At 62.4% G+C, this 21,791-nt stretch overlaps 6 protein-coding genes across 6 annotated transcripts; 1 reads left to right on the top strand and 5 right to left on the bottom strand.

The window, feature by feature from the left end:
- Positions 1 to 138: 138 nt before the first annotated feature.
- On the bottom strand, positions 139 to 1,167 carry LOC62_03G003713 (uncharacterized protein). Its single transcript, XM_062770250.1, has 5 exons — positions 1,058 to 1,167; positions 878 to 1,022; positions 728 to 839; positions 510 to 620; positions 139 to 473 (listed from the first exon to the last, which is right to left on the bottom strand). Exons 1-5 carry the CDS (start codon positions 1,109 to 1,111, stop codon positions 314 to 316), a joined length of 582 nt encoding a protein of 193 aa, XP_062626234.1. The 5' UTR covers positions 1,112 to 1,167; the 3' UTR covers positions 139 to 313.
- A 161-nt stretch (positions 1,168 to 1,328) lies between these two features.
- On the top strand, positions 1,329 to 2,487 carry POP4 (Ribonuclease P protein subunit p29; the record flags this gene model as incomplete). Its single annotated transcript, XM_062770251.1, has 3 exons — positions 1,329 to 1,424; positions 1,475 to 1,785; positions 1,828 to 2,487. The coding sequence occupies 3 exons, from the start codon at positions 1,329 to 1,331 to the stop codon at positions 2,441 to 2,443; spliced, it is 1,023 nt and encodes a 340-aa protein (XP_062626235.1). The 3' UTR covers positions 2,444 to 2,487.
- On the bottom strand, positions 2,479 to 6,152 carry BUD6 (Bud site selection protein 6). The gene is made up of 6 exons (XM_062770252.1): positions 5,772 to 6,152; positions 5,607 to 5,708; positions 5,452 to 5,531; positions 4,550 to 5,397; positions 3,803 to 4,504; positions 2,479 to 3,752 (listed from the first exon to the last, which is right to left on the bottom strand). The coding sequence occupies exons 1-6, from the start codon at positions 5,922 to 5,924 to the stop codon at positions 2,521 to 2,523; spliced, it is 3,117 nt and encodes a 1,038-aa protein (XP_062626236.1). The 5' UTR covers positions 5,925 to 6,152; the 3' UTR covers positions 2,479 to 2,520.
- A 352-nt stretch (positions 6,153 to 6,504) lies between these two features.
- LOC62_03G003716 (uncharacterized protein) lies at positions 6,505 to 8,329 on the bottom strand. The gene is made up of 3 exons (XM_062770253.1): positions 7,730 to 8,329; positions 7,548 to 7,666; positions 6,505 to 7,488 (listed from the first exon to the last, which is right to left on the bottom strand). Exons 1-3 carry the CDS (start codon positions 7,837 to 7,839, stop codon positions 6,803 to 6,805), a joined length of 915 nt encoding a protein of 304 aa, XP_062626237.1. The 5' UTR covers positions 7,840 to 8,329; the 3' UTR covers positions 6,505 to 6,802.
- Positions 8,330 to 11,124: 2,795 nt separating this feature from the next.
- Positions 11,125 to 14,857, bottom strand: CTSD_0 (putative aspartic-type endopeptidase CTSD). The gene is made up of 2 exons (XM_062770254.1): positions 13,368 to 14,857; positions 11,125 to 13,321 (listed from the first exon to the last, which is right to left on the bottom strand). Exons 1-2 carry the CDS (start codon positions 14,241 to 14,243, stop codon positions 11,384 to 11,386), a joined length of 2,814 nt encoding a protein of 937 aa, XP_062626238.1. The 5' UTR covers positions 14,244 to 14,857; the 3' UTR covers positions 11,125 to 11,383.
- Positions 14,858 to 16,312: 1,455 nt separating this feature from the next.
- On the bottom strand, positions 16,313 to 18,621 carry exgA_1 (putative glucan 1,3-beta-glucosidase A; the record flags this gene model as incomplete). Its single annotated transcript, XM_062770255.1, has 2 exons — positions 16,313 to 16,953; positions 17,301 to 18,621. 2 exons carry the CDS (start codon positions 18,619 to 18,621, stop codon positions 16,313 to 16,315), a joined length of 1,962 nt encoding a protein of 653 aa, XP_062626239.1.
- Positions 18,622 to 21,791: the final 3,170 nt, after the last annotated feature.

Consider the following 21,791-nt stretch of genomic DNA (forward strand, 5'->3'; position numbering starts at 1 on the left):
AACATGGGACAGACACTCTGGGTCGTCGGCGTTGAGCACCGCCAGGAAGGCACTGGCACAATATAGGTCACGTGTTCCACCCCGCGTTTGTTTGTGGGGAAGTGGCCGAGTCTATGCACAAGGCTTTGAGTGAGCACCTCGAGCTAACATTTACTGCATGTCTAATGGCTGCTGAAGCAAGGAGTGTATGGAGAGGGATATGGGTGCAGCGCGCCAGATGGGGCACACCGAGGGTTGACATGCCCCAGCGCACTGAACGCCAGGTGGCGGAGGGACTCGCTCAGACCGGCGTGGCTTACCTACTCCGCGGGCCTTACTCGTCCTTCTCCGCCGTCACCTTGCGCGGGCGTCCCCGTCCACGCTTGACGGGGGTAGCTGCGGCGGCCTTCTCAGCCTCCGCCTGCTCAGCAGACTCAGCCTCGGCCTTCTCAGCGCCGGGCACGTATCGGCCGATTCCGAGGAACCACGCGGTGCTGGGGTGAGCGGGTCAACGTCGTGCGGGTACCCACCGCCAGATGATAAGAAGCACCGTCACGTCGACGTTGCCGTGGATCAGCTGCGTCCACTGCGCGGGCGCCCAGCGCAGCTCGTTGGGGAGGGGAAGGAGCGTGAGGATGATGCTGGGGGCGTGAGTTCAGTTGGTCACGAGCGATTCGCAACTGACTGGAGGAACTGTGCGCGTTAGCGGGTAACATCAAGACCACGGTCACCCACATCACCAATGTACAGCGGCACAAGTAGCCCGCGCACCAGCTTCTCCTGGATGGCGGGCTGCGACCCAAGCTGCCACTTGAAGAGCGGGAAGAGCGAGAAGGAGATCATGGCGAGGAGGAGGAAGACTGCGCGTGAGCTGGGTACAAGCGTCATGATAACTCACGAGAGCCGAGCTGCCCCACCACCATCTGCCCGCGCACCGTGCGCCCAACAATGTTGGTGATGCGCTCCGTCGTGCTGGGGAGCAGGTCGGCGGCGTAGTCCTCCGGCCAGAGGACGGCGTAGAACGCGCCGGCGACCGAGAGGCCCTGAGCCGTTAGACGGGAAGCAGGGGCACACGCACCGGCTCGAGGAGCCAAAAGAAGTAGAAGTAGTGCAGGGGGAGGGTGTCGGGCATGGTGGTGATGGTGTGGATGTTGTTGTGGACGAGTAGACGGCTTTGCTTGGCTGCGATGTGACGACAGTGCCGCGCGCGCCGCACCGCGCCGAGCGCCGCAACCGCATTAACCGCAACCGTGTTGATGAAAGCCACGTGGCATCACGTGAAATGTCTCGAAGTTCATCTGGCTCGAAGTTGTTGTCGTCGCGATCTTCGCACCACACACCCCACGACCATGTCGGCGTCCTCATCGCGCGCAGCGAGCATAGCGCCGAGCGCGGCAGCGGACGCCGCGACGGACATCTACAGGCCGATAGCGGCGCAGGTGCAGGTGGGTGCGACGCTTGTCTGCTTCCCTCACCCACTAACGCACGCGGTCAGAAACCCCTCGCGCCCCTCCTCCCCGACTCGTCCTCGTCCAATGCCCCGCCAAACCTCCCCACCCTCCTCGACGTCGACGGGGTCACATACTCGTCCCGCGTATCAGGCAAGACGCTCATGCTCACCGACCTCCCGTCGGCCGGGCCCAGCGCGCTCGTGACGGGCAAGAAAAGGAACAGGGGCGACGCCAAGTCGCGCGCTGCGGCGCGCGCCGAGGCCGAGGGCATTGAGAAGGCTAGGCGGGACGCCGGGGTCGTGGGGCATCGGGGGCGGAAACCCGTCACTGTCCTCTCGCGCTCTTCGCGCATCGAGTGGGTGATACGCCGCACCGACCTAGCTGACCCATGACGCAGCTACGCCGCGCTCCTCCCGCTACACTACCTCCACAACGCATACCTCGCGCAAACGCTCTCCCTACCGCCCTACGACGGCAGCAGCACGCCCCGCATCCCCAGTCCAGATGCACTGCAGGGAAAGCTCGCCAAAGCGGATTTCACGGGCGCGCAACTGCGCGTGCTGGCGGCACGTAACCCGTCGCTCGTCGGGGTCGAGGGCATAGTGGTGGAAGAGACGGCCAACAGCTTCCGCCTGCTGGCGGCTGACGACCGGGTGCGCGTCGTCCCCAAACCCGGCGCGCAGTTCACAATCACGTTTCCCGCGTGCGCTATGCCCGCCGGCGAGGAGGATGTGGAGGCGTTCGTCGCCAAGTGTCCCCAGATCGCGGTGGATATCGTCGGCGCAAGCTTTGCGTTCCGGTCTGGCGACCGCGCAGGCCGCAAGTTCCGCCCTGCGCAGGGCGGGGGCGGCGGCAGCGGCTGGGCTGAGGAGTGGGTCGAGGGCGAGTGGTCGACACTGCTCCGCGGCCTCGAGGGGGACGCGCCGGCCAAGATTCCCAGCGGTAGGAGGAAGAAGGGCAAGAGCAGGCGAAAGGACCCCCTCGCGCACGGCTCGGTCCAGGTCTTCACATAGTTGGCTCACGCTCGACCAGTTTCAACTGTATGCATTGTACATTAGGTTATACGTGACAGTCGTGGCATCTGCCCGCGCTACTTCTCCAGCCCCAGACCGGCCAGACCACCGGCTTCCGCCGTCGACGACCCAGAGTTGCGCGACCGCGCACCCTCGCTCACCGCTCGCGTCCCGCCCGTCAGCTGCGGCGTCAAGTCGCCCAGCGGTGGGCTATCCACCTCCGTATCCGCCGTCAACATGCGCTTGAGCGTCTTCTCGGATCTGCGCGCCCGCACACGCTCCGTCTCTTCCGTGCCACCAGTCTTGCGCAGCTTCTTGCCGGCCACAAACCCGCTCAACTCATTCTGGAACTCGTCCGTTTTGTTGGCAAGCTCGCGCTCGCGAACACGCTGCTGCTCCTCGATCGCCTTGAGTCGCGCGTTCGGGTTCGTCTCCTTGGTGCGAATCTCCAATAAAAGGTTGTTGATCCCGCCCGCGGGGTTGGTCGCCTCGGGCGACGGCGGACGGAACTTGCGGCCGCCAGTCGCCTGCTTGTTGACGACGAACGCCTGGACATTGTCCAGCATCTCCGTGGCGTCCTTGATGTCGTTCTTGAGATCGGCAGCGAGCTTGTTCTGGTACGCGAGAAGGCGCTGCTCCTCGGTAACGCGCTGCAGCTCGGACAACCACGTCGCACGCCACGTCGGCTCGGCCAGCGTGACGTCGTGGGCAAACGTGTCCACCAGCTTGGCGGCGCTCTCAAGGTCGGCCCGCACCTTCTCCATCTTGGACGAGCTCGGGATAATACCGCGGCGCAAAGCGTCCTCACGCGAGCCATCAATGATGTCGGACACCTCTTCAACAGACTGAATAGTGTCCTGGCACTGCTGCTCGAGCTTCGACTTGCTGTTGTCCAGCAGCGCGCGGTTACCGCCCATCTTGGTCTTGACCACCTCACGCATGGCCAGGTTCTGGGCACGCAGCTGACCGAACGACTCCTTGGTCTGTGACAAGAAGTCGAGGTGCAGCTGGCGCATGACTGCGAGGTCACGACGAAGGTCCTGAACCTCTTGGTAGTGGGTCTGCAAGTCCGGGTGGGGCGGTCCAAAGGTCGCCGTTGGCGGAGCTCTGGGTGTGACTTGAGGCGGAAGCTCGGGGCTCTTCTCGATTGCCCGGGATGGCTGGGGCGATGACACGGTGAGGAGCGAGGGGTGCGAGGGAATCTGAGTCGACACTCTCTTTGACTGGTTGAGCGACTGCTTGAGCTCCTTGATGTCTTGGGCAAGCGAGGCGAATGTAATGTCAAAGTGCTGCTTGACCTGATCAAGGGCTAAACCAGTCAGCTTTGCACCCCCCCTCAGCCACCACCGCCACACTCACGCTCAATATCAAGTGTCAACACACATCCCTCCTTGACGTCATCCATGTCCTCCAGCTCGTACTGGACACCAGTTCGGGGATCACGAATGTAGACGTCTGGGAAGTCCTCCATTCCTGGGTCGTACTCGAAACGCTCCATGAAGAGGAGACGCAACGCCGACATGGTGAGGGGAAGTTCCACAGGAGTCTTCTTGACCTGGCGTCCAAGCTGGAGGTAGATCTTGAGCGTCGTGACCGATCCCGCCTGGAGCTGCTGCAGAGCGGCCGCCTGGGAGCCCTTTAGTGTGTCACCGCCCGAGACCTCGGCAGCCATGGCGTCGGCAACGGGCTGGCCGCCCAGCTCGTTGCTGGCTGTGCGAGCGAGGTCGGACATGGCCGGTGGTGAGAGATCCGGCTCCGACCTGCTGCCAGGAATCGTGACGGGAAGCGTCTCCGTAGCTGCCGTTGATCCAGGCGTCGGGGAGCCAATGTTGATGTGCGTCTCGGGGCTCACCGCCACGCCGTTCGCGTCCTCCATGAGCGCAGGCATCGGAGGGAACCTGTCGGACCGCCGTGCCGGGCGTTGTGGGCTGCCGTTCTGCTGCGCCTTCTTCGACGTCGGTGAGCTCGGTAGCATCTTATTGAACGTGTAGGACGAGAAACGCTTGGATGCTCGACGTTCCAAGGCATCAGACCGCTGGAGTGCAGCAAACGACGAGCGAGCTGCAGCGTTAGTAACCGTGGTGACAGCTGCACAACCCAACTTACCAGATGCACCCCCTTCATCCAGGTTGATGTTGGTGGGGAGGTTGAGCGTGGGCAACATGGGCGGTCCGCCGCTCGCCGTCGACTCTTTAGACATGGTAGACGGCGACTTGGCGAGCGACGCCCCGTCTGACGTGGTCCTCGTCAAGACAGACAGGTCCGAGTCGGCAGAGAACCTGGATCGTAACTGGCTCTCATGGCTGAAGCGGTCTGGGTGAGGCTGAGTCCGCTGTGGGGGGCGGTTTGTGAACGGGAGAGGCGGTGCCTGCAGTGTGGGGGACGGGGCGGAGGTCGACTGCTGGAGGGCGGGCTGAGAGGGGAGGGGGCGCTTGTCGCTCGACGCCGAGCCGGGCGGCTGGAGGGTCGACGGATCAGGCCTGGGGCCCGACGTCGAGCCATTGTCGGTGCGCGATCGTGGGGGGCGGAACGCGTCGGGCGGTGCTGGACGGTTGGTGGCCGGCGTGCGCTGCTGGTTCCGCTCTGCGAGCGCCGATGCGGTTGGCTGGGAGCGGGACGGCCCGGGCCCTATGGGGAGGTGCGACGAGCTCGAGGCGGGGCTCGCAGGCGCATCAGAGACAAAGATCCTAGCTGCCGAGTCTGGTCCGGATTCCGAGAGGCGCGGCGGCCGGCTCGGGGTACCGGCTTCCAGCGGCGTAAACGTCGTCTCGGGCGTCTGCCGCTCAGTGAGCAAGCGTTTGTAGGCAATCTGCTTGTTCTTGAGCCCGGACAAGAGGCTGAAGATGATGGCGCGAATGTCGGGCAAGTACAGGTTTAATGTCTCCTGGGACGGGTCCTCGGCCAGAGCGCGCTCGAGGATCTCACGCAGGTCGCGCGGCACAGAGTCGAGGTCCCTGCGCGTAGTGTCAGCTGCAACTGCGCACAAGACCAGTTTGGTGCAGACTTACGAGGTCGAGATGCCTGCTTTCCTAAACGACGTGACGCACAGCTCAAAGCCGTTGCCCAGGCGCACGTAGATGTCGCTGACCTAGACATTGTGAGCACAGGAGCACAGCCAAGTGAGGCGCTGGGGTTGCTTCTGATTCGCGCGCGCGAGACTCACGTCTTCTTCGGATAACGTCCCTTGGCACCACTGTTCCAGCCCTTGCAACAGCTGCTTGGTGACGACCAGTAGGCGCGTGATGTACGAGTCGAGCGCCGAGGCCTGAGTGAGAGTGATGGTGAGCGTTGGTCAGGGTGGGGAGGTGATGGGGGCGAGCAGACTCACCGGACCACGCGCGTGCCCGCTCGCATTGCGCGGCGTAGCGCTGGCAGCCTCGCGCGGGAACGCGCTCGGTTCTAACTGCGGGCGGATGCTCGCCGTGTCGTCGTACTCTGACGTGCGCGACTGGATCGGGTAGGATATTGGTGGGCGCGACATGGTTGGTGATGGTGCGATGCCCGCGTTATCGCGTCGAGGTTGTTGCAAGTCGAGATGGCGGTGGTGGGGGTTGTTGGTTGTGGTGGTGGTGCCAGCTGGGCAATGGCGCGCGCGGGAAGGAGCCACTACCTGCAGCCTTTACCTTGGGTGGTTGCTGGTTATAGGAGACTGTGAACAAGTATGACTGATGGGGGCAATGGAAGATGGAGTGCGCGTCGAGTGATGTGTTTGAGCGGCGAGAAGCGTGACGAAAGAGACGGGCAGAGTGAGGAACCGAGGCAGGCAGGTGCAAGGCAGGTGCGACCCAAACGACGCGCGACGAGCCGAGCCCGCCGCCAGCACTGCCCAGTGTGTGAAGTCCATCCGCCGCCGCTGCCGCCGCTGCCGTCGTCGTGCCTCTGTCGTGTTCAAAGCACCAAGACAACAGTCACGTGACTGTCCAAAACCCTGAACCTCATTGTCATGTACTGACGTCGCGCGCCATTCCGCGATCGTAGATGTCGTGAGGCGACGGTCGGCATTTGGGTCACACACTACCCAAAGAGTAACAACAAATAAAGCCCCCCACACGACAGACAGCTTCGACACCACGATACATGCATCTTGAAAGGAATGACTAGCGTCATGCCGAGAGTGTGGGGGAGAGAGAGAGAGGTGGCGACAGATGGAGCAGACGTGAAGGCTGACTCGTGAAAGGGGAAAAGGTAGAAGAGAATGAAGGGGAGAGAACTGAAGTATGGGCAAGACGAGGTAAAGTAAGACAACACTGAATGAGATTGAAGTTTGAGATGAAAATGTGGGGTTGGGTTTGGGGGGGAAGTGAGTGACAGACCAAGGCCAGACATGGCACACTTGGACTACTACGTCGGCTGTGAGGATTAGCCCTGAGCCTCCACGCTCTGCAGCGCCTTCTCGACTTCGCGAAGGGCTTTCTCAGCACTAACACTCTCGCGCCTGCCCTTGTTGACGTTGGAACGGCCACCAAGCGAGGCGTTTATGCTCTTGAGCTGGGCGCTCGAGTCCAACACGACAATGGGGTCATTGTGCGAGCCAGACGACGACGTGGAGCGGGATGGAGGACCGGCCGACGATCCTTCAGAGTGGGTAGGAAGCCTTGCAGCACCGAGGGATGGGGGGTTGACCGCGCCACCAAAGCTCAGAGCACCGTTCATAGACTGCCTCGTCCACGAGGATGACGCCGAGCCGGTACGCTGGTGGCTGAGGGATCCGAGGCGGCTGCCGTGTGAAGGACCGGCGCCGCGCCCGTTGCCACCAGCACCTGCCGAGCCGCCAAACGAAAAGGACGGGTTGAGGGGCATCTTGAACCCGTTCAGGCCACCAGGGCCAGAGATGGAAGCCGAGCGCCCAGCGCCGTCGTCGCGCACGAGGTTGGCAAAGTTGCCAGATGTCAGGGCCGAGGACATGGAAGCACGGTGGCCCATGGCACGAGCGGCGAGCGACTGGATGACCTGAGCCGCATCCGGTCGGTCATAGGGGCGGATAGTGGCGGGTGCTGGCAGCGTGGGTGGAGGGTTGAGCAGGAGGTTGAGGTATGCGCGCTTGGCTGTTGCGAGGGGTCAGCGAGGACGATCGCTGCTGGCGTTGTCGTTCGGGGATACCCACCAACGTTGGCGTCGGCAAAGACGACCATTGCGTTGACATCGTCAAGCCACTTGATCCTGAAGCCGCCCTTTTCCGACTCCCATTCCTTGAAGATTGTCTGAATGTCGCGAGTCTTGATCCTAGAGGGGGCGTGGTTAGTGAACAGAGATCTGGGTTGATGGACCACGACCGAGATGACGTACTCTGGGGAGAAGTTTGCAAGGTGGAGGATGCGAGTGACGGCAGCGGACACTTGGGGCTGCGAGGATGAGGGTGCGGCAAGCATTGTGCCGTTGGGGAGTGAGATGGACATGATGAAGTTGAGTGATGGGGGTGTGTCGTGCGATGCGTGTGAGTCCAAAGGGGGTAAAATGCCGTCGTTTGTTGGTGTATGGTGATGCGGTCTAGGTGGTAGTTGTTGTGTGTGTGTGTGTGTGTGTGAGTGTGTGTGCCGTTGTGCGCTGTAGCGCCTTGTAGCGTGGTTGTTGAATGAGGACAGATTGGTGGGGGGGAAGGGGTCGTGGGATGTTGCGCGATAACGGGGACTCTTTGTGGTTCGAGTCTGGTTGTGCGGGGTTCGACGTGAAGTGATTAGTGTGTGGGGTGTGTTGTTGTGTGCGGTGTGTGTGTGTGCTGATATGGGGATCCAACCGAGTCGAAAGATGAAGGCGACAGATGTGAAAGGAATGAATGGAGGAGGAGGAAGAGGAGGCAAGAGTGAAGAGTGAAGACGAGGAAGGTGGTTGCAGGGTGTGAGTGTGTGTCGGGGGGTGGGTAGGTGCGCTGTCTCTCAACGCGGTAGGATGGTAGGTGGTGGTGGTTAGTTGGTGATCTGTGCGCACCGAAGTGACTTGCACACAATACGCATCCGTCGCTGGGTGGGCAGGGCACCCAGAGGGGGCGACTGGGCGCACCCAGGCACCGAACGACGGGACGTGAATGTTGGGCACAATAGCCACATACGGGAGCAAAAATGTTGTCGCGTGGAGGGCACGCGACTACCATGCGAAAACCTTCACCGTCACGCTGGGTAACGCTGGGCGGGCACGGTCCGTCATGGAGCATGATTGGGCGGTTCAAGTACTGGGCAACTGGGTGGGTCGTCGCTATCCGCCGCCGCCGAGGTGCCGCACGGGTTGCTGCCCCATTGCGTCATTGCTGAGCCAATCCTCGCTTGCAGGCGGCAGTTGCAATCCTTCGGGTCCGGCGCCGTCCGCGCCCCGCTTGCAGATGGCTGGGTGGCAAATGCGTGTCAGGGTCAGCAGATTGACTCTGATCCGGGGCCGCGTCGTATGCGTCGAGTAGTGGCCACCGCTGCTGCAGTGCGTCAGTCTCATCACCCATCACCCGCCAGCCGCCGCCGTAATCCATCCACCCACTTCTCTCCTCCCTTGTCACACGCCCGCACTCCGTTGTCGGCTCACCGCCCCATTCCTCCCATCAACCCACTCTCGCAATTCTTCACTTGCTTTCTTTTTCATACTTAACTGTTCAGTCTCACAACTGTTCTTCCTCTCAACCCAATCATCCCATCCAACAAGGTGAGCACCACTCCAACACCCTTCCACCACCACCACTACATCCCTCGCCACCCACCCAGTGGCAACAAACGTGGGAAACGGTCAGCGATAGCCTTGCCACCACCCCAGAACAACGGGGCTCGTGACACCGCGACAGCGGACCGCACCGCCCCACCACCGTTTCCACACCCTTCTCCGGTCTTCCTCGCCGCCGCTTGCAACACATGCACTACACATCGAGTCGCGTCCCCGGGCACATCCACATGAGCCCGCGAACGTGCTGTGCTGGATGCAGGCCCGCGCAGAGCGGAGGCGGCGAGGAGGCTGACGCCTTAAATAACGCCCCCCAACGGTGATTGATCATGCGCTGACACTCTTCCCCTCTTTGCCCCATCAATTCGTCGTCCGCCCACTTTCCCACTTCTTCAGCCCCCATCAGAGCATCCTACCTAAGCGAATCCCCTTGCAACCATGCAGATTTTCGTGAGTACCAGCAGTGTTGACGAGCGATCACACGACGCTGACATGTTTATCAGGTCAAGACGTGCGTAGGCCCCGGTGCCAGAGGCACATGCGACGTGTACCCGTGCTGACTGATTCACAGCCTCACCGGCAAGACCATCACCCTCGAGGTCGAGTCCTCGGACACCATTGACAACGTCAAGTCCAAGATTCAGGACAAGGAGGGCATTCCTCCCGACCAGCAGCGTCTCATCTTCGCTGGCAAGCAGCTCGAGGACGGCCGCACCCTTTCGGACTACAGTGAGTGGCGCAACCTCGCGTATCAGGACCAACACTGACACCGCGCGCAGACATCCAGAAGGAGTCGACCCTCCACCTCGTCCTCCGCCTCCGTGGTGGTATGCAGATCTTTGTCAAGACCCTCACCGGCAAGACCATCACCCTTGAGGTCGAGTCCTCGGACACGATCGACAACGTCAAGTCCAAGATCCAGGACAAGGAGGGCATTCCCCCCGACCAGCAGCGCCTGATCTTCGCCGGCAAGCAGCTTGAGGACGGCCGCACTCTTTCGGACTACAGTGAGTTTGGCACCGCCGTGACAATAGGAGCATTGTGCTGACAAAACCAAGACATCCAGAAGGAGTCGACCCTTCACCTTGTTCTCCGCCTCCGTGGTGGTATGCAGATCTTCGTCAAGACCCTCACGGGCAAGACGATCACGCTCGAGGTCGAGTCTTCGGACACGATTGACAACGTGAAGAGCAAGATCCAGGACAAGGAGGGCATCCCCCCCGACCAGCAGCGTCTCATCTTCGCCGGCAAGCAGCTCGAGGACGGCCGCACCCTCTCCGACTACAACATCCAGAAGGAGTCCACGCTCCACCTTGTCCTTCGTCTCCGCGGTGGTATGCAGATCTTCGTCAAGACCCTCACGGGTAAGACGATCACCCTCGAGGTCGAGTCCTCCGACACCATCGACAACGTCAAGTCGAAGATTCAGGACAAGGAGGGTATCCCCCCCGACCAGCAGCGTCTTATCTTCGCCGGCAAGCAGCTCGAGGATGGTCGCACTCTCTCGGACTACAACATCCAGAAGGAGTCGACTCTCCACCTCGTCCTTCGTCTGCGTGGTGGTATGCAGATCTTCGTCAAGACCTTGACCGGCAAGACCATCACCCTCGAGGTCGAGTCGTCCGACACCATCGACAATGTCAAGTCGAAGATCCAGGACAAGGAGGGCATCCCCCCTGACCAGCAGCGCCTCATCTTTGCCGGCAAGCAGCTCGAGGATGGCCGTACGCTGTCCGACTACAACATCCAGAAGGAGTCGACCCTCCACCTGGTTCTCCGTCTTCGTGGAGGCCAGTAAAGCGGCGTCGTTTGTCTGAGTAGTTTGTAGTCTTTTTTATATAGGTCCGCCATCCTGATGAATTGGCATTATGTTCATGCGTGGTTAGATTGAGTGGCAACTGATAAGAAGCAAGTGACGATGATAACAGGTGCATGCAGGGTTGCAACGCAAGTGATCGGGTGCGAGAAGATGGTGCCCCAGCGACGACATCAGGGATGGTCGAGGGTGGTCAAACTTTGGCAGCGAGCGAATCACGATGAGCCCATTTAACTAGACGCCCTTTGAAAGCATTTGACATGTAATTGTTGTACAGGTACAAAGCGAGCTGTGCTAATACGTGCCGAAAGTGTCCATTGTGGTGGTGGTGGTGGGTTGGTGGTGATGTTGTGGGTGCTGGTAGCAGTACAGAGTTACAGTTGTACACAAGGCCCTGAGATCATAGAAAAGGAAAAAAAGGAAAGGCGTACAGACTGGCCGCCGCGAGGGCGAGCAAGAAAGTGAGATTGAGAGTGAGAGTGTCCGTGTTATGGCGTTGACATGCGGTGGAGCGAGCTCGTGCTCAGCGGTGTCCGCGTGTGGCCCCCTTGTTCCCTGTCTTCTGGAGTGGGAACGGGCAACATGGAGAAGTACTCGTAGTCGCTCGACTGCATGCTCGTCGGTCTGGTGGGGAAGGGACCGGACATGGACAGGGTCATTGTCGAGCGCTGCGACGGCGACTTGGGCATGTTGACAAACGAAGGTCTGGGCGAGGTCTGCCCCAATGGCGGCGGCGGGGAGCTGGGGAGGTCGACGAGTCGGCCAGTGGCCCCTGGAGAGATCTGAACGCTCATGTGCGAGCTTGCCCGCCGGGGTGTGTTGACACCCGGGGTCATGTCAGACGTTGGCGAGCCAAGAGGCGGTCCGTGGTCCGCCAACAACAGGCTCTGGTGGATACTCGAGCCACGTGTGTGGTTCGAGAGCCCGTCGGGGAGGTGTTGCTCGCCAAACTCCTCGGTTACGCGAGGCATTGAGAGCCGGATCGAGTCCTCAGCGCTGTTGTTGGTCGAGCGCCAGCTCTCCATGTCGTAGTCCGAGTATCCTTCGACCATGCTCTTTTGGCGGTGGGTCGCCTCGTGCTTCCGGCTCCGGACGGTCGAGATGCCCTGGTCCGACGGGCTGCTTCCGCCGTTCATATTGGCCATCTTGTACTCGACGATTCCGGTCGCGCCGAGCTTGCGTCGTAGCCAGAACCACCACGCGCAGAAGGCAGCCGCGGCGAGTACGAAGAATCCAATGACGGAGCACGCGGCAATGATGGCCGTAGAGACGACACGGTGCTGGGCTGCTGGGCTACCTGCGCCGGGGCTGGGAGGCGCGCCGCCACCATTGCCGTTTGACACGTCGGAGAGCGACTGGCGGAGGTTACGCACGGCGTAGAAGTCTTTGGCAGCGGTGCTGGGATTGGTGAGGGACACGAACCCGACCGTGGGCTGCCATGCGCCCTTGCTCGCGTCAGGGTACTGGAAGACCGAGTAGACGTTCTTGAGGAACGACGAGCCCAGGACAAAGTCGGCATTGTTGGCTAGCGGCGCGACCTGCACCGCGCCGATACATTGGGACTGGGTCGGGTCGCTGGGGTCCACGTACGACATGTCCAGCGGGTGGACCGGGTACTCGAATCCGCCAATGGAGACTGTTAATGCGATGGGCGTGTTGCACGACATGCGGTAGAGTCCGTCGCTGCTGGCCTTGACGCCGAACGGTGCGTAGATGTTGTCTGCGAATGCCTTGTTGCCGACGAGCGTGGCGAGGCCACCTGAGTCGACAATCGCAAGAGGTGTCCGGCGGGTCGAGTCGACCTGGCTCGGCCCAAGAGTAATGTTCGTCGTCGTAGGGCCAGCACCGTTCTTCTCGTCGGCAAACTTGGTCGCCTTGATGCCATCAATCTGCACGCGCCAGTGGAGGAAACCAGTTTTCCCGAGGTTGGGGGCCGGGATGACCTGGACATAGTTTGGTGCACACTGTCCGGGGCAGACTCTGGTCGACAGCGCACCGATGCCAAATGTCGATGCCGTGCGCACATCCTCTCGCCGCTCAAGCGACAGCGAGAAGAAACGCTGCGAGGGCGCTGACGCTCCCGAGCCAAACAGGTTGTCGAGGAAGGTCGCGCCGTCAGGCTGGGACGAAGTTCCGGCGGGAATCTTGGACAGGATGATCGAGTTCTGAGGGAATGCCAGACCGATGAGACCACCAAAGTTGCCGCCGCCCAGGTCCTCGTTATAGACTGTCGAGGCGGCGACGAACGCCTGCCAGCCAATTGAAAACGAGCCAAACGTGACCTGCTCCCAGAAGACGTTGCCCGCAACTGAGCCCGTCTGGTAATTGAGGCCAATCGCCGTGTCGGTGTCCATCGATTGGGACGTGTTGTAGAGTGACGAAGCAGATTTGCAGTTGACCGTGTTGCAGGTATCTGCTGCGACCCACTGGGAAAGGAGTCAGATCTGCATTCAAACCTCCACGCCAACCTACCATATCCGACGAGCCGAGGTCGATCTGCATGTTGACTACTTGTGGGGAGACGCCGTCCCAATCGGGCCCGCGTTTCCGCGAAGACCCGCCGTTGTGCCCAAACGACATGGGGAGCGAGTAGACGGCAGACGAGTCGGTGCTGCCGCCGAGGGTGAGGTTGTAGACGTGCCCGGGCACAAAGGTGGTCTGTGATGCGCCCTTGCCCGACGTGGTTTTGGTGGGCGGCGACGGCGAGTACGTCCACGGCATTGTTCTTGTAAAGGACGAGGTGGACGAGTTGCCAGAGGCCGTAAACACGCTAGAGCCGTTGGCCCCTCCCGTGACGGGCGTGCTCGCTCCTGGAGGAGGGTTCGAGTTCGAGCCCCCTGCGCCGCCGCCAGCCGGGTCAGAGGGAGACCCGTTAGGCGGCGCGCTGTTGCCAGCAGCTCCTCCTCCGGTGCTCGGGGCGGCATCGGCAGCGGCACCACCAGGCGCTGATGGGGATGCGCCGGGAGGAGGTGCTGGTGTGTTGGTGTAAGGCCCGGCGGGGGCCTCCTCAGCAGTGAAGGTAAAGGCTTGGACTCCGGCTCCGCCGGCACCGTTGCCTTCTGGCGAAGGCGCGGGCTGCTGGAGGCCGTGGACGATGGGCTTTGTCGTCGTTTCTGGTGGGGGCGCACCTGCTGGTGTTGGCGGCACGGGGGTCGGCGCAGGGGAAGGCGGAGGTTGTTGTGGTTGTTGTTGGTTTTGCCCCTGGTCGTTCTGTTGTCGCTTTGCGCGGGTCGCGCGGGGCGGGGGTGCGTCGGCGGCGGCGGCGAGTGGTCTCCGCCGTGGTCGGCGAGGATTTGTCGCGGCGTCTGGGGCGCCAGGCGCGGGCCTCCGAGGAGGGAGGATGAGCATGGCCGGCCAGCGACCTCGTGTTTTGTGTAGGATTCAAGTGTCCGGCGCCGGCGCCTTCCCACTGTGCTGCTGCTTGGTTTGTGTGCTGCTGCTGATGGTGCTGGTGCGGACTAGGGGCTGTGTGGGGGTGGTCGGGGGAGAGTCGACAGTGTCATGTAAGGTGGGTAGGGGTTGAGCCGCTCGGCTCGTTGCTGCTTGATGCCTGGATCGTCCGTGTGGGCGGCTGGCTGGGGGGCGTTTGGGCGCGCGCGCGGGGCTCTGGCGTTTGGTTGATGGGTGGGTGGGTTGGGTGATGGGATATGAGTGATGGGTCGAGTGAGACGAGGGAGGTGGTGGGGGGTGGGTGGGTGACTGTCACTGTGGAATGCGAGATGCGAGCGATGCGAGCGATGCAGTGTTGGGCATCAGCCGCGGATGTCGAGTAGTTGGTTTGTAGTAGTCGGAATGAATTAGGACGAGAGCGGAGAGAGGAAGTGCAAGGCGGGCCGGGGCTATGCAGAACGGACGGCGAGCCAAGAAACACTTGGAACGCCGCAGGCAGGCAGGCAGGACAACCAAAGTGGTGGCTGGTGGGTGGGTCTGGGGTGGGTTTTCGAGCCTGGCTGGGGCTGGGCGGGCGGGTAACGAGAGAGAGAGAGAGAGTCACTGGCCGTCACTTTCGGCAACAGCCTTTTACCGTCGTCGTCTCGTCGTCGTCAAGAATGAGATTGAAAAGCAGAATGCAGAGCGCAGCAGCGAGTGACGGACGAGTGCATGCACCGTCCGCCGTTCTCGGCAGAAACAGGAGCAACTCGGTGCAGAGTGAGAGTTGCGCGCACGCCGACGCCACGGTGAATAGGCGACAAACAGCAGCAGTCACGGTACGCCGCAAGCGGCCAGCGATGCACAAAGCGGCAAAGTCGCTACTCACTCTGCCAATGCCAAGCATCGAACAGCAACAAGGGTCATGCAGCACATGCACAAGCCAGCCAGCACCGCTCGTGCTCTGCTCTTCTCTGCTAATGCAACTTTCCGTTCGAGCCGGTCCCAAGCGGACAGTTGCTACGGCACAACGGCACGGCACGGACAAACGTCAGCTCACACAAGCATGACCCCGCGCTCCGTCCGTTCCTTGCCCGCCTGCCATCCGCCCCTACTACACCGCAGCGGCAAAGCGGCCTCGCTCGTCCGTCTGTCCGTCCACCACAAGGCCGCCCGCCCGCTGCATGAAACGCAGCGCAGCGCAACTCAGAGCCACGTGCGGCCAGCCAGCCCAGTCCACCGCCTTCTAGGTGCATAATGCTTCCTCCCGAAACATGGCGCAGAATGACAGCCGGAGCGGAAGTGGAGGGATCAAGCGGCTTGCTTGGTTGGCTTGGCTTGCTTGTTCCAAGTTCCAACGACGACAGCGCCGCGTTCCTCTGCGCAGCAAGAACAATGAATAACAGTCTTTTGCGGCTGGCGACATGGCGCGTACGACGCGCCCTGCCGTCGCGTTGTTGCATGCTGTGCAGAGGAGCTCGCTTGAGGACAACAATGGCAGAGACACTGGAGGCATGACGCAAAGGGCGTTAGCCTTGCCCGCTGTATCCTTAATCCTGGCGCTGCTAGGTCTGCGCCTGGCTTATTCCTGGGTCTTGGCATCTGGGTGCGCAGCAGCAGTGAGGTCGTCGTTGTTCGTTTCGGCTTGTCAAGCTCGTAGCGGATCTGCCCCGCCTGCCTACATATGTTATGCCCTGCCCGCCGGGTATGCACAGCTCTTTCGTGAGTTGTGAGTGTAGCCGATCAATCGAGGGATCACGAGGGGGGAGTGGTGGCCGAGGGTGCCGACACAGACGCCGAGGGTCGGCCTCCGTCGGCTCTTCCCGACGCCGAGGTGGCTTTGCGGCCAACGACAACCACCCCATTACACCCCACTCATGATTATCCACTGCATATGGTACAAACGGAGAGAGGGTCCGTAGTGTTCGTAGGTAGGTAGGTAGTAGTGTCCGTTATTCAGATGATGTGTTTGATTTTGGGCTGGGCGCGGGACACGGTCCCGGAAGCCAGCCGGCGCGAGCGCCACGCAGAACCAGTTCTGCTACAGCTTAATGCCCGCCGAGCCATGGGTGCGGAGGCGGCGCATCGGGGCACAGGTCCTTGAGCTTGTACTTGTGGTAGTTGAGGTCCTTGGGGACGACGCCGTCCGAGTACCGCAGGTCCTTGAAGGACCAGGCTCCGCCGCCGTCAATCTTCCACGTCCAGAAGGTCCACCCGACGCCGTACTGCTCAAACAGCTGCGTCTGCGCGTCCCAGAGCATGGTGACGCCCTCGAACCAGTCGATGTCGTTGAACGGGTACTTTGCCGGCGTGGCCAGGCTCCACTCGCCCGTCACGACGGGCATGTGCCAGGTGTTACGGCCGCCGGTCGCGCCGCAGATCGGGTTGATAATGTCCTTGATCGTCGCGTTCGCCCACTTTTCCCCGTTGTCAAACACGATCGGGTAGTAGTGGTTGTCGCCCATGAGCTTGGTGTGGTTGCCGTCCAGGAAGCGCGTGCAGCACATGGTGTCGGGTTTCCACGAGTCGTGGAGCACGAGCCACGCGTCGCTGCCCGCGTCCTTGCGCAGCGCGGTGTACGTCGCGTCCGTCATGTTGTACAGCGCGGCGGCGAACTCGTCCTGGTGGCCTTGTGCCGAGTTGTAGTCGGGCTCGTTGAGCATGAACAGGTGGGTAACGACGTCCTTGTCTGCGGGGGGGGGGGTGTCAGTGAGGTCGCGGGGTGGGGTGGGGTGGGGTGGGGGGAGAGTTCGGAGCGTGGCCTGGCGGCGGTGATGACGCGGGCACGGGTCGGGGTCGGAGCCAGAGCCAAACTCTACGTCTCCGTCGCCGACGGGACAAGGCTACCACTGCCCAACGCCAGGCCCAGGACCAATTTCCCAAACCTTACACCCTCGGCCCCGCAGACAAGCTCGGCCCGTGGTGGCGCAGTGGGAACCCGCCACTAACCACAACTCTAAGCCGAGTGCCACACAACCTTGTGCCCTGTGTCCCGCCACACTGGTGCAAACTCTCCAAGCCCGAAAAACAACTCACACTGGGGCCCGTAGTAAGTCTTTGCAATCTCCGCAATGACCTTGTTCCCGAGGGCGACGTGGTACGGCTTGTTGTACCACGTGAAGTCGTTGAGGCGGCCCGAGTGGTCCCAGTGGTTCTGGCCTCCGGGGACGCCGTGCAGGTCGACCATGACCTTGAGGTTGTGGTTGCGTGCCCAGCCGATAGCCTTGTCGAGGTACTCCTTGGCGCCCTGGATGAACGTGTCCTCTGGGCGCAGCTCGAACGCCCAGTATCCGATCGGGATGCGGACGTGCGTGAGCCCCGCGCCGGCGATCAGCCGGAAGTCGTCCTCGGTCACGAACGTGTCCCAGTGCTCGCGCATCCAGCGCTCGGCGTCGGCGCGCGGCTGGATCTTGCCGAACATGTACTCGTCGCGGATGTACGTCGGGTTCGAGTCGTCCCACTTCTCGCCGGGCAGCGTGTCGGCCCAGTGCTGTCCGCGGATCCAGCGCTCAAACACCAGCCACCCGCCGAGGTTGACGCCGCGCACCAGCTCGGGCTTGGGCGAGCTCTGCACGACGATGGGCGCGGTGGTGGTGCTCGACGGCTCGAGCGACGAGCTGCTGCTCACCGACGTCGACGTGGACGACGAGGTGATCGTCGACGAGATGTTTGTGGCGGTCGTCGAGGAGACGGTGGTCGAGGAGACAGTGGTAGAAGAGACGGTCGTGGTGGTCGAGCTCGTCGTCGTGGTAGTCGACGAGCTAGTCGTCGTCGACGAAATGCTCGTACACGTCGTCGGCGTGACAGTGACAGTGGTGTAGACGGTCACGGGGGAAGCGGTCGCACCAGCGCCACCAGTGCCACCCTTGCCACCGGCGCCACCCTTGCCGCCCTTGCCACCTTTGGCACCAGCACCACCGGCACCGCCAGCGCCTCCAGCACCGCCGGCACCCGGCTGGCCAGCAGCGGCGGCAGCAGCGGGGGCCGCCGCATCCGCGGGGGCAGCGCCGACGTTGGCGTTGGCGTTGTCGCCGCTGGCACCGTTCGCCCCATCGGCCCCGTTGGCGCCGTCAGCAGCGTCGCCGCCGTCGCGCGGCTTGGGCTGGGGGGGCGCCGCGTTGAGCGAGAGTGCCTTGGCCGGGGCCGCAGCGTTGGGGTTGTGCGGCGACCCGGGAGGGCCGTTACCGCCAAAGGCGGTGTCGATACCGATGGGGTTGCCCCCGCCGTTGGCGCCTCCGCCTGGGCCGTTCTGGCGCGGGTGGAGCGCTGGGCTGGTGCGCCCGCGGTAAGGGACGGCGTCGACGCCGCCGGCGGTGAGCGCCAGCAGGCCGAGGACGGACACGAGACTTGTGCGCATGGCGCCGCAGTGAGTGGGTGTTGAGTTGAAGAAAGAAAGTGTGTCGAGCTCAACGAGTGTCGGGTTATAAAGAGTGGCGCGGGCTATGCCCTGTCGGTCTTGCTTCTGCTGCGAGAGGTGAGTTAGTGATGATGATAATGGGAAAAGAAGAGCGAGGTCTCGCTCCTTTAACATGATGCCAGCATGTCTCTGCCAGTGTGTGTGTGTGTGCTTGCGTCTCAGCTGTTTCCTGGTTGGCATGGTGGGATCAGTGTGTGTGTCCTGCCTGTCCCCTCGGATGTGTGTGGTAGTTACTGCCTCGGCACCAGCGCGCGGTCAGCGCCACAGCGTGCCGACATGAGGCCTCTAGGGCTACGCACACATAGTGCCCGGTGCCGTGGCGCGAGAGATCAGGGCGCGTGTTTGAAGGAGTGTGCCAGACACAAACAGCAACGGAGGTGTGAGGGCTGGACGAGGCGAGGCGAGGCGAGGCCAAGCAAGCAAAGCCCAGGCTACTGAGCCCGAGGTATGCTATAGTGCATGCACTACTACCTGCTACACACCCCTGGCCCTCGAGGATCGGCAGAGACCAAACCGCGGGATGGGTCAAGGGGGTCGCCAGGGGGACGCGTAGCAGGTGGCCGCGAGTGTTTGACCCAAGTGCTCGGAGTAATGCCTCGACGGCACGACACGTAACTCGCCAGCTCGCCGCCAGCCTAGCCAAGAGTGCATGCACACCACGCTCATCTCGGAGGCAGCGTACTCCTAGGGGTGGGCCAGCATCGACGTAAGCAAAGTACATAGGGGCAAGGTCATTGCAGTCATCACTGATCGGGGATGTGATCGCGAAATGTAGCAAGCAGCCACGGCGACTTGTTGCACCTGCACCTGCACCTGCACACCTTTTACTCGGTGTTTGTTGACACACACAAAGTTTGATCGGTACGCGGTCGCGCGTCGAGGATTGGCTGCGCGTGTAGCAACTTCGCGACAAGCTTTGGGGCCTGGCCCGGCGTCGCGCCGAGTTGCTGCTGCGCGTCCACTCCACTTTGCCTGCTCGTCCGAGCAAGCGAATGCACCCACACCCACGCACCCACGCGACAGACAGTTGCCCGCGCACGTCGCCGACGACAAAAACAAGGTGTGCCATGCATCCGGGACACAGGGATCGGGGGCTTGTCCAGGGGATTTGTATCAAGCGGGTCATGCGTCGTCGTGGTGTCGAGCGTCGTCTGCATCATTTCCAGTGGCACCAACGCACCCATGTACGCACGCCCAAGCACCCAGCTGCCCGGTACCTGTTTGGTCGTTCCTCGCCCCACTCACTGCCAGACCAGACAGATCCCCGACCTCCGACCCTCGCCGCACGCTACCACATTGCGCGCCGACGCCACCCCCTTTTAACATGACCGTTTCCTCAACCTTTCATCTCCCGTGTGTGCGTACTCGCACTCGGCACAGCCGCGGCTGCCCTGTCCCGTGCCGCGCCGCGCCCCCTCTTCTTCATATTAACTGGTACCAGCTACACACTACACACGACCCCGGGTCACGGCCAACTTTGGGTATGGATAGAGTTTGTGGCGCCCAGCTGGGACTGGTAAGATGAGTTATTGCCTGCTCGGGCTCGGCACGGCCCTGGGGGAGGGGACGGGGGTGGAGAGGTCCCAGTGTCCCGGGAGTGCGTCGACGCGGGGCGGTGCGAAGCTGGGAGTTGGGAGTTGGATGGGAGGAGCGGGGGTGTGGCTGGTGGCTGGTGTCGGCGTCGTGGGCGTGGTGTGGCGGGGTGGGGTGCGACTCGGAGCGGACAGTAGAGGACAAGCGGCAGTAGCGACAGCCGGCTACAGCTCGCCTCGCCTCCGGGACCTGGCTGAGCGAGCCGACGGCTTGGCCTCCGCAGCTCGGCCACCGCACCGATGAGTGTGAGCGGGCTTGTCCGTGTGCGCGGCCGGCGTCGTCGTGTGCGTTTCATGTGGCTACGGTCTTGTGCAGCAGCGGCGGCGTGAAGGGGGAGGCATGTGTGGCGTGCGTGGCGAAGCGGCCAACCTTCGCGGGATGTGTGCCAAGGCGTGGAAAGTCAGCTGCTGGTTGGGGGTCAGAAGTTGTCAGAAGCGCCTCGAGCAGGAGGAGGAGCTAGCTTCTCCTCGCAGAAGCGCTGATCGCCATGCCCTGCCCTCTTCCTGCATCTAAGAACCATGCACCATGCACCACGCACTCGCAGCCAAAGCCACCCCGCCTCGCACAAGCTTCGCGGCTAGTATCGACGATCATCACCCGCGGTCACACCGTCACGCCGCCGATGCACACTGGATCACCCGCGGACAGGCGATGCCGAGAGGCGGGGGGCAGTGTGTCTCACTCGTGCGGTGAGCTAAGCAGTAGCTCGGCGTGGCGTCGGCGTCCACCTTGTCTACTATTCTGCAGCAACGATGGACGCCGATGCGAGGTCCCGAACATTCATTATGGCGACGATTAATCGCCGAGCGTGTCGTGTCGTGTCCACGAGTAAGCACCACTGACGTCGATGTTGTTTACACCACCACCTTGTTGACGATGCCAAGCCAGCAGCTCCTCCACTCCACGCCCGGCCAAGTTCCGACAACGTCACGGACAGGGCCGGCCGGCCGCGGGTTTGGATGCGGAGACCCCGCCGGCGTGAAGATCGCGGGATCAAATCTGCCTAGTTTGGGTGGAGTGGAAATTGGGCGCCTGGGTGTTCGAAATACCAGCAGCGAGCAGCGAATCGACGAGTCGGTAAAAACTGACACTGGCGTTCCGACAACGACGACGGCCACATCCATCTCACTCGTCTTGTTCTCGTTCATCAACCACCACTCAGCCACCACTCAACTACACCATGCTCATCCGCGCCGCATCCACCGCCACCCGCGCCATCCCCCGCCCCGCCACCCGCGCGCTCTGCTCGTTCCCCCCCGGGCCGCTGTGCCGTCCCAACGCCGACCTGGCGGGCGGCGCGCCCCCCCTCGTGCCGAGCGTGGAGCAGGAGGCATTCGAGCAGCCGCTCAAGGTGCCCGCCAAGCTGCCGGGCGAGCCCGAGGGCCTTACCCCGGAAGCGGCGCTCAACGAGCTCGTGCGCAAGTCGAAGAACTGCGAGGGCGTGTTCGAGACCGAGGACGTCAACCCCATCACTGGGCAATGGCAGAACACTGCCCTCCGGGGCAAGCTGCGCGCGC

The sequence above is a fragment of the Vanrija pseudolonga genome, chromosome 3, assembly GCF_020906515.1.
Source record: "Vanrija pseudolonga chromosome 3, complete sequence".
Classification (NCBI taxonomy): Eukaryota; Fungi; Basidiomycota; class Tremellomycetes; order Trichosporonales; family Trichosporonaceae; genus Vanrija; species Vanrija pseudolonga.